At 39.6% G+C, this 11,354-nt stretch overlaps 2 protein-coding genes across 2 annotated transcripts; both read right to left on the bottom strand.

Moving 5' to 3' along the window:
• Positions 1-375: 375 nt before the first annotated feature.
• LOC141839123 (uncharacterized) lies at positions 376-2,353 on the bottom strand. Its single transcript, XM_074726791.1, has 3 exons — positions 1,698-2,353; positions 1,034-1,262; positions 376-950 (listed from the first exon to the last, which is right to left on the bottom strand). Exons 1-3 carry the CDS (start codon positions 2,342-2,344, stop codon positions 786-788), a joined length of 1,041 nt encoding a protein of 346 aa, XP_074582892.1. The 5' UTR covers positions 2,345-2,353; the 3' UTR covers positions 376-785.
• Positions 2,354-3,188: 835 nt separating this feature from the next.
• On the bottom strand, positions 3,189-11,179 carry LOC141839119 (translocon at the outer membrane of chloroplasts 64-like). Its single transcript, XM_074726785.1, has 13 exons — positions 10,887-11,179; positions 9,902-10,054; positions 9,563-9,687; positions 8,532-8,657; positions 7,910-8,092; positions 7,664-7,805; positions 6,494-6,659; positions 5,969-6,103; positions 5,641-5,841; positions 5,229-5,356; positions 5,082-5,133; positions 3,954-4,023; positions 3,189-3,601 (listed from the first exon to the last, which is right to left on the bottom strand). Exons 1-13 carry the CDS (start codon positions 11,105-11,107, stop codon positions 3,519-3,521), a joined length of 1,785 nt encoding a protein of 594 aa, XP_074582886.1. The 5' UTR covers positions 11,108-11,179; the 3' UTR covers positions 3,189-3,518.
• Positions 11,180-11,354: the final 175 nt, after the last annotated feature.

The raw sequence follows: 11,354 nt of genomic DNA, 5'->3' as shown, positions 1-11,354 counted from the left end.
CGACCACTATCTGATCGGAATCTGACGTCAGACGGAACGCCGGCGAGGGGCGCGTCGATCGCACCTGAGGTGGCAGCCGGCGGTAGCCGGACGGCACGGCGAGAGCGGCGGCAGCGGCAGTGGATCGGCGCGCACAGATCGCGCGGGATATCATTTCTCAGATCAACCATATCATTTCTTTATACTTTATCTCTACAAACCGTACCAAACAAATCAAATTAAATAAGCTCATGTAGTGCCTGATATTGGCAGCACCACATACTTAATAGACAGCAGGTGGGAGTAGCTGGAGCTTGCTACAAGATTCTGCAACACAATGACATGTTTACTCCCCCCTACACAAGTTATAAGGTATTGATTGATTGCCAAATGAGCTGAAATTCAATTAGCAAGTGCAATTATCAAAGTTTCCAAGTCATAAAGCAAGTCTGTCTGCTGAGAAGAGAAGCCTGCAAAGTAAAATCAAATGAGCATCAAATGACTGCAGTGAGAATCCAAATGCAGATTGGAGTACAGCGACAACCAGCTCATGGTCGGTCACATTATCCTCCAAAAGACTTTTCTTTAGTGGATGGAGCAGAAGATGCTGAGCAGATGGAGAGCAAGGCCAGCTATGCAAAACTTTGATCATGAAATCTAGTACATGGTCCATGGACGTTTCTACCATGTTAAATGGTGTGTTCTGAAGTTTGCTCTCAGCTTCTGGAGTGTGTGTGGCTCATTCTCCATTGGGATCAGGTAGGTGTCTGTGTTTCCCTGCTGACTTTCGATTGCAAGGTTTAAACTTATACATAGACGCCACAGAATTTGTCTTCCTTCTGGTTCTGGGCAGCTCGCACGGCGGCAACTCGGGCGGCGGCGGCGGCTTTGTTTGCGGCTGAGACAGCCTGCCTGACTTGCTCCTCTACTTGAGGAACTTTGGTTGCCTTCTCTGCGGCCATCCTTGCAGCCTAAACCAATGAAAGATATTTCAAATTGATGAGATTAGGGCAGTAGTGATGCTTGGATTTCCGTGATGGATCAAGAGGCATACCTCAACAGCTCGCCGGACTGCAGGATCCGACGCGCAGAGGCTGTTCTTCAAAACGCCATAGTCCCACTCACCAGGTCGTGTTTCACCATTCCGGAACGTGTATGTTCCGAAGCCCTGTCTCCTTCCCTCGTGCCATGAACCTTCATAGCAGTGACCATTGGCAAAGTTGTACACCCCGAATCCATGGATTTTGTCTCCAAAGTATTCGCCGGCATACTTGTCACCATTCCTGCAACAGGAAAGGCCAATCACCCAATTGTAGACAGAGAAAATGAATTCTTGATCACTCTTCAATTATGCCAACTGAGGGAGTAAGCAGTAGATGGAAGAATCCACTCAAATCAGTAATTCACTAGTGTTAAAAAAAAGATCTTTCATGAGAGAACAGCAGAAAAGATGGCAACCTAAACATATTCAACAAGATCAAACCAAATGAAAAATGAAATCGACAAAGAAATTTGCGTGATGCATTATTCTTCTATGATTCATAATTCCAAAAGAACTCTATCATCAGGAACAGATGATGAGCTCAACCAGCTCCAAAGAACATATGGGGTTCGATTCATCAAGACGACTTCGTTGATTCATAGATTGATTCAAAAAGTAGAACCGAGACGGGAGAATAAGCATCATGGCTAAATTATTAAAGAGACCAATTCGTCACCTGAAACGATACAGGCCGAGGCCGTGCTTAACCCCGCACTTGAACTCGCCGGCGTAGCAACTACCGTCGGAGCAAGTCTGCACTCCGCACCCTTGGCTCTTTCCTCCTACCCACTCACCGGCATAGCTGTCGCTGTCGTAGAACCGGTACACCCCGAAGCCGTGCCGCATACCCTGACGGTACTGCCCGCGGTACCGACTCCCTCGCGCCCAGCTCTCGATCCCGTGCCCTTCGTACTTCCCATCGATCCAACACCCCTCGTACCGCCCCTTCTCATAGAAGCAATACACTCCTCCCCCATGGCACCGCCCCCCGGCCAACTCCCCTTCGTAGACATCCCCATTGCCGAAGATCAACACGCCCTCTCGCGCGACCTTTCCCCGCGCGTTCGGGCCTCTCTCGGGGTCCTCTTCGAGGGACCCGATGAACCATCGGACGGGGAGGCCTGTGCCGGCGGATCGGACGCGGAGGAGGCGCGCCCGAGCGAGGAGGACGGAGACCAGCGCAAGGGAGGCGGAGGCGGAGGCGAGGAGAAGGCGGTGGTAGGAGGCGTCGGAGGCACGGTTGAGGTAGAGGAGGGAGGCCGAGAGGAGGAGGAAGACGGCGAAGAAGGAATAATGGAGGAGAAGGGCGCGCCCTACTTCCATCTCGCCGATTAAAACGGAGAGAGAGAGAGAGAGAGAGAGAGAGAGGTGACGAAACACGAGTTATATAGGAACGAGATCATCGGACGGCTGGGAGGATAGTGATAACTGGTGGAGCCCGACCACAACAAAACCCGATTACCCGAATCCGACAATAGAAGGATAGTGATAACTGATAAAGGATTATAGATTGAGATGAGATCATGGATGACCTGGCAGGGAAGCGGAATTGGATCAAATCCGAGACCATCAAACTCAAGTCCACGTCACTGCATTAAATTTAATTGAAGGGGAGGCATTAAATTACGAGCATGGAAAACATGTAAGGATGTAATGTCTCTTTTCTTCATAAGAATAATCAAACCCTGTTCTGAAACCTGATAGTATAAATAATCATGAATTTCACACAATCGACATCAACTAATGGTCATATTGCTTCGAAAATAAATGTTCATGAGACAACAGTTGGCTACGTAATCAAACACAATCTATGTCAACGCACCTCATGAATGTCCAGTATCCACTTACATGAATCCAACTGTTGAAACAAACACTAGGTAAAAATACTTATGCGAGTCACAGTAGTTTCACATAAATGGAGTTGAATCCATTGGTCATCTCACTTCAACGTAATTCAGAATGACAGTAGGATGTTTAACAATCAACTCGGAAACAATTGTAAAGGTTACTTCAACTTCACCCAAGCCAGAAATCATTACCATGTTATCACGATCTGTTCGTTTTATGGTTCTGATCATAATATTTTACATGAGATAGAACTCAGATAAAATGCTCAATAAAAAACAAAAGAAGGAAAGGTTGATTACACAGAAGATGAAATTATACATAAAAGAAATGTCTGAAATTTTATTCGACTGTAGTGCTCCCACTTAATAGCAGGCTAAAAATGAGGCTAGTCTACAGATTTAAAAAACAAAGAGATACTCATCAAAAAGGGCAGAAAATATGAAAATATTTTGTCATCGGACAACATCGCTATTGGAAAACTGAGGCACCTCCACCAGCACAACTATAGCACTGTACCATTGGGGCATATTTAATGTGCATTCATGTGGCGCAGTGCTCTTGCAAGGAGCACAGCTAGAACCGTATCATTCGTCAACCCCCGACTATCAAAATCTGTAAGTGCTTCAAATGCTGGAAGTTCGTGTAAGATCTAGGGAAATACGTTCTTTAGCCTATTGACAGCATTTGTTGCTGTTTTGTTTGTTGGTTCCAGAACCAGAGCATACTTGAAATCTGCATATTTAAGGGATGGAATCATAAATTAGAAATAAGTTAAAGATATATAAGCGCACAATTCGTTGGTACTAAGACTTCACATTGACCTCGGGTGATATCTTTGTCAAAGCAGGGGAAAGGTTGCAATTAATACAAACAGATATGTTAATAAGTCAATTCACATGCATTCATGTAGATCATGTATATTGTGTGAGAGCTTGAATATGTATAATATTATGTATATAGTGAGGTTTCAATTACAGAATAAGATCCTATGGTCAATCCCAAATAGTTGGAGACTCATAACTAGTGTGTGTGTGTGTGTGTGTGTGTGTGTGTGTGTGAGAGAGAGAGAGAGAGAGAGAGAGACCTTCAATTGCTTCTTTATAGTAGCCCAACATCTCCCTGGCAGTTCCCCTTCGTAGATATGCTTTAACATTCTAGCAAAATAAAAAAATACATGCTGCTGAGAATGAGAATTATTCGAGTGCTTTCAAAAACTGATCAAATATGAATATTGACCGATTTAAGGGAAATATTACAAGCCAATAATATGCTGAATAAATGATAACAAGAGAAAATTAACTATGAGAAAATTAGCAGCATTCCAATAGATTCTACATAATTTTACCAGTGAGAAAACCTTTTATAGAGTTGAATGGTGCAATAGGATTCATATAGCCAATTCGAATAGTTGGCACTTGGGACAAACAAGAATTGATGATGACAAAGCCAATCAACTAGTAATTAGAAATATTCCATAGTTACATACAGAAATATGGTTGGTTAAGTATGTTAATGTAGACAGGAGCCCAGACCATCCAACCTGATCAGTCCATTAGACCCTCCCAACCTATTCAAAATGTGTTTCTTGGAAAATTGAATAGAATAGAAATAGATATTCTTTGAAGAGTGGATAAGAGCAAGAATAGCTACTCCTAGGAATGAAGGAATAGCTAAGAAGGATGATTGAGGAATCACAAATCTACAGGTAGTCCTTAGATGTGAGAAAATTTCCCATGGTCCAATGCTTCCATTGGAGCTATGGGTATGGATGCATATGCTTGCTAGTTGGAAAGTGAGAGGTGGCAGTGGGGGCATTAATAGGAAGCTACAGGAGTCTCTGAACAATCTGACAGATGCTGAGAGCTTTGAAATTTGATCAGCCTATGGGGCAGGCTTATTTAGTTTGAAGAGTGGAAATGATAAATAATCTTTGAAGTACATATAAACCAAAATTATGTGCCTAATGTCACAATCTAACGCTTGAGTTTTAACATGATTCTACCCAAGATTGACATAATACAACAAAAAAACTACTATAGAAGTAGAACCAAGTAATGCAGATGTCTATTATATAACTATTAGAAGTCATAACATCTTTATGACAAAAAACAGCACGATATTGAGGGGAAAAGTGGGACTATACTAATTCCAAGCTTCCTATATCTATAACAAAATTTGTTGTAATTTCACTAAAAAGGAAAAAAACACATACCTTTTTGTCAAGGTTGATAGCAGCAGTGCAATCTGCTTCAGCTTGAAGGTAACTGATTGGAAAATCAAGAAATAAAGTTATTCAATTTGTGATGAAGAACATCAATGAACGAACATCATAGAACAAGATACCAAAGGCAACATGTACCTTCCCACTTCCAGATATGCAGCAGCTCGATTACTATGGTATGTTGCATTCTTTTCATTAAGTTGGATTGCGTCTGTGTATAGATTTATAGCCTTTTGCCATTGCTTATCTTTGTAAGAAGCATTACCCTGCAACATGATCAAGAGAGAAAAAAATAGCATCCATAAAGACAAACACAGTAGAGATATTTAAAAGAAATAGGTGGCACTTTATCCAATTTGAACAAGCAATACAGCATTTAAAACAATTCATATAAACAATTACAACATAACACCTCCATGAAGAAAGCACAGAACAATCAGCATAAAAGTGAAATGTCAATAGCATTAAGATAAACAGTCTGTTCCATATTGCAAAGATCAGCTATAAATCTACAGAAGCAAACACATGAAATAAAGAGATTGTAACTGACTTTTTCTTTTGCAATTTCAGCAGATTCTTCCTTGCTAATGCTACTTTTTGAAAAGCTGGACTTGGATGCTATATCAGCTTGTTCCTGTAAAATAGTATACATTGACTTGACAGTATCTAGCAAGAGGGAGTCTGCTCCATGCCTGGCAATGAAGGAAAGTGAGACTGGAGTTTTTTCATGCATTCCTATGGGTATAGAGACCTGTTGTAAGGAATTAGCACATAAAACAATCATTGTTAGCATGATAGAAAAACTGGAGATATCATGAGTCATGCAAGTCAAGTCCGCCAACATAAATTCACTGAGCTTCCATTTAATGGTATTGTACCTGACAACAACCTGACATACTAGCAACAGAAGACAGGCAAAATATATGAGAAAGATATTCTTCTGATGATAGTTCCTTTGCATTAAGCTTTGGAGGAAGTCCTAACACTGTAGGGATAACAAGTATTCCATCATCCTGTTTGCAGAGCCACCAACTCAGTCAAAATAACAGTATAGTTACAAAGAGCACTAATGTTGATGTTCTCACAACATCAAGACATCATAGTCCTAACACTTTGATATAAACTACATCTAATGATGATGTTCTCACAAATTTATTGATTAAATATACTTGTACTAACTCTACATATGGACATTCAATTAACTATAAGCCAAAAAAGATCAAGTCAATTGATTTGTTATTGAGACAGAATTAGAACAATGGACAAACTAACAATATTAAAGTAAAACTTTGATGCTTCAATTTTATCAGACTAAAGAATTGAAGAAAATTTCTTACTAAATTTGAACTTCCAATGTAAACAGATGTTATTGAATAGAGAATAATTCTGTCTCTTGTAACTACCTTTAGAAGAGAACATAGGGCCAAGCGTGTCTTATCTCTTGCAGAATGGCAACCATCAAGTGCAAGTGTATTGTCTGACGATCTATTTATTTGTGCTGATATAAAAGGATCTAGGACAGGCTTAGTAGAGCTGATCCACTCGTCATGGCTATTCCTAAACTCATGGCTGTGAATAAAGGACAAAATTAGTAATTAATTTAAGCTTCAGCAATGCCATAAAGAAAATGCATGCAATACGAAGAATTTGAAAGCACTAGTAGAATTTGCTACTAAACAAAGATTTGGTATAAAAAATAAAATTCCAATGCACTTTATCAGACCAGTTAGATGCACATAAAAAAGCATAAGGTTGATTAGGTAAGAAAATAACAGGACATTTACTAAAAAGGGGGAAAATGCTTGGTGAGTTGTCAATACCACACCTATCAGCGTATGACTTGCACAATCCACATTTTGCACCAATCAAATATCAAACTGCTATGGCAAGACCATTAATTACTTAATTCAGTTCAGTTTGGTTTGATAGAACCAATTTGACGTCCTTAGAGATCATAGTAACAACCATATGAAGTTGTTGCCTTTCTCTTTCAACTTTCAGTGCTGACATAATCTCATGTACATCTAGATTCTGAGTACAATTTGTAACCCATCGATTTTAATTCCTTTCCTTCTAATTTCCCATGTAGTGACATCATGTATTTGTGCAAAGTAAGGAGTCAGCGCATAAAAGCGCATGAAATGCCAAATAACGAGCAGCATAACATATGCTGCAAAGGAAACTCCCCAATCACAGAAATTGCTCAAGTGCACCAAGCCGGAGGCAAAGCTCCTATTTGAAAGTACAGAAAAAAATATGTGGTAAACTCAAAACTGTACCCTACAAGAACAAGATGAAGTAGACAAGAAATTAACACCAAACCATACATAAGCTAGCAGAAAAATCAAGACAAATCCTTAATCAGGAAGGATTTGTTAAATTAGAATTGCAGAAAAATGTTTGTTCTTATTTGGTTCAACTTTTGAAAACATGTTTCTCAAATTATTCAAAAATTTCCAAGGCAAACTGTATCATCACGAACCCAAATAGAAAAATCAACTACAACTCTTAAACATGCATATCCATAGAGAAAATTAGATATTGCTCAAGTATCAATGGCGATAAGGATTTACTTGTAAAGTGATCGCATAGCATTTGCAAGTGATAAGAGTGTGCTTCTTGACTCGTCATTCTTTTTTCCATTTTGAAAGTGCTTCAAGCTATGGATTCTTGAAGACAAATAATCTCCGAGATTTAGATGCTTTAGAAGTCGCCCTACACCAGTGAATTAGCAAGCTACTGTTAGAACAAAGTCAAGAATATCAAAAAAAGGGAGATATAAACATCTCCTTGGAGGAGGAGAAACTTAAGATAATTACTTCCAAACTGCTTCTCTACAGATTTGACCAGCACCTGAGTCACTCTACTCGCTGGTATCTTCAACAATTCAAAACAGTCATCTGCAATGATTATACTTCTAGGTTGGTGCAAACCACCATATGGAAGCTGGAGCAGTATATGAGACACCCGATGCAACACATTAGGATCCTTGGAGAATAATCCTGAAACCAGAGATACAAATGCAAATATCTGTGGTTGATAATTTGGTTAGAAATGAAACAACACAGACTACTATTTTGTTACGAACTTTAGAGGTAAAAACAGATAAAGGGTAAGATACAATATCAAACATACAAAATTTCTAACGGAATCAAGAAATAATATGTCCTTGTGCTCATCTCAATGTTGCATTAGGTCATTAGTCCCATGGAAAAACTTATCTCATGTGACGGTCTAATAAATAGCCACTACGTTCTAACACCTAAGTTTATAAGTTTAGCATCATATCTGAAATTTTGAAAATATGACTAACCTTTATGGTAGTTTTCAGCAAACAGGAAAGCATACGCGTTCAGTTGAATATATAATATTTCAAGAGGTAAAAAGATTTTGCATACCAATTGTTTCAAGACTAGGGGAAACAGGAATAACTTTGCATACCAACTGTGTCAAGGCTAGGGGAAACAGGAATAACACCCATGTTAGAAACAGCACCATAAGAAGGCCGGAAAGCTAAAATGCCACAATATGCCCCAGGTATTCTCACTCCACCAACAGAGTCAACACCTGCAAATATAAAAAATAAGAAAATATTCTGTGATCTTGCAAATTCGTCCCTACTTTCCAGAGGAAAAGAAAAAAAGGGGGGTTCATCACTGATTGTTTGAAAGATTGAAGCCCAAATGAATATATCTTCATTTTTTTCAATATCGTGCAGGTCTGCCTATTTTCATAACTTGCAAAACATGGATGTAGAATAAAGCTCAAATATCGGCATAAATTCATTTTGCCAAAAGAAAAGTCTTGCATAATGTCAAATATGAACCCAACAGCTGAGACTAACACTTGTCCACAGGAAGGTAGTAGAAAGAAGCATTTTATAAACAAACGGAAGAAGCAGAAAAAACACTGTTTGAACATGGTCAGATCATAGGGAAAAAGTACGAAAATAAACAAAAAGAAGGTGGTGAAGAGTTTCAAAATTGTTTATCAACTTCGATACTTGTTGTGCTTATGTGATATTCATCTTTGCTTATTGATGATTTTGTGTGAAGGTGTGTTGCGAGTATTATCTACCATCTCACGTGGATCAATAACTGACACCAAGGACATTGTCAATGGAAATATGTTCAGTCGAGAAGTGCTCATTTAGGGCATGACACACTGTCACTAGGTCTGTTACCCAATCATACAATAAACCACACTCAATCTTAGTTTGCTAACTCATTATGTAAGATTCATCGTCATAATTGTGAATCCTTTCTAAAGAATAGTGAAAAACATACATAAACTACATGACTATTGGTAGTTGTTTGATATTTTTTCAGTTTCAGAAATACAAACTGAAGCAAATGAAAGACATAGTTACAAAATTGTTAGGAAAAAATGAAGCATAAGAAACTAGTTTAAGGAGATTTTATATAAAACTTTAACAGCTCATTCACAAAAGAATAGAAAATATAAAAGCTCACCCAAGGAGAAGTCTACCAAGCCACTAGCAACTGCGACAGCTGACCCACTTGAACATCCTCCTGGTACTCGCTCAGAGGATGAAGGATTCTCAGGTGTATCATAATGTTTGTTTTCACCACTAATGCTGGCAAAAGATTACCGAGGCATTAACTAAGAATGACTATAGTGAAGGAAGAACCTTAGAGAGGATGAAAATGATGGACTACAAGTCTTTATGTAAACATTATTTGTAAACATTAAAAAAATCAAACAAGAAAATATTGACACATATGACTGGGAACACAAATAGAACACATATGAATGAATATCAATGAGGATGTGAAGTGCAACTTTTATACCCATATGCTAACTCATCAATGACAGTTTTTCCAACACAACTGGCGCCACCATCCACAAGAGTCAAAATAATTGGAGATGTTTTCGTTGCAGATTCATGTGTCCTTGCCCAGTCTGGGTTGCCAAACCCAGTCACATATCCTTCAATATCAAATCTGTTAATTAACCAAATAGTCAGAATCTCACTGAGTTTGAAATTGGATTTAAACTTTTGGCTGAAGCACATCTAATTAGGATTTAGAGAAGAATAACTTTCTTAGGAAATAAGAGTGCCATTAAACTTACATCGCTCGATAAAAAGCACAGTCAATCTGAAAATTGAATGACAGATACATGAAGAATAGAAGAAAAATCATAGGGTCTGCATTTTATAGATAGAAATATTTTAAAGCAACGAGACCGATAGCCTGAAGGCCAAATGATTATAGGTATCCTACAACCACCAGAAAATCCGTTTAGCACATCAAACAAAAATTGAAAACGACTATCTCAAGGCTGGATGAAAAGGTTGACGATGACATTAATTTGTTTAAACCTATGGGCACGAAAACTTAGACAACCACAACCATTTGGGAAAACGCGGCTTGATGATGATGAGCATCTAATAGAAAGAAAAAAAAAATCACATTAAGAGATTTCTCTACTTGAAATTTGGTCTACCACCTGCGAGAACTGCATTCAATAAGTCTCTCCCATAGACTCTCCATACTTCAAAAGTCATCTGCCACGGGCTCTCTATACTATTCATATCCCATTAATTACACTCTCACCTCACAATTTCATATCGCAGTAATCATACAGACCTCTATACTACTAGATATCCAGTCTCAAAGAAACCGCATGAACCGCTAGGTCGTACAAAAAACCTAAAACGCACAGTAAGGAGAATTCCCCACAACCTAAATAACGAGATTCGGCACGATCAAGGACAATCAGAAAAAGAAGAGCACTAGTAAGAAAAGGGGAGGAGATGAATCCAAGGCTCACATGTCGGCAACGGCGAAGGTGAGTCCCGTCAATGGGTGGGGGGCCTTGGGCGGCGGGGGCGGCGGCGGCGGGAGAATCTGGAGACGCTGGACAAAGGCGCCGAGGTCCTCCTTCGGGACGCGCCGCCGGAGGCGCCGCGTCATAAGGATCACGCCGGCGAGGCCCAGCCCGAGCAGCACCAAAAGGTTCGACGGGGGAAAGGAGGAGGAGGAAGGCGCCATGCGTCCGCTTCTACTTCTGCCTCTCCGTTGAGTTCGAGATTGGAGGAGAAGGCGGCAGAAGTGGAATGGAGGAGATAACACAGGCACGGCGCTTGCTTTTATTTACCCCTTTTATTCCCATTTTTGCCTTTGTTTTTTTTTTCTTTCTTTTTTTCTCGGTCTCCGTTTCTAGTAATGAAATTTACAAGAGACGAAAGCTTTGGCTACCTACATATTACATTTTTATTTTTCAATATCTTTAATAATT

This window comes from Curcuma longa, chromosome 11, assembly GCF_044706935.1.
Source record: "Curcuma longa cultivar G26 ecotype Majalengka, Jawa Barat chromosome 11, ITB_CL_G26_1.1, whole genome shotgun sequence".
Taxonomy (NCBI): Eukaryota; Viridiplantae; Streptophyta; class Magnoliopsida; order Zingiberales; family Zingiberaceae; genus Curcuma; species Curcuma longa.
Note: the sequence above shows the minus strand (reverse complement) of the source record. Positions and strands in the feature narration are given on the sequence as shown.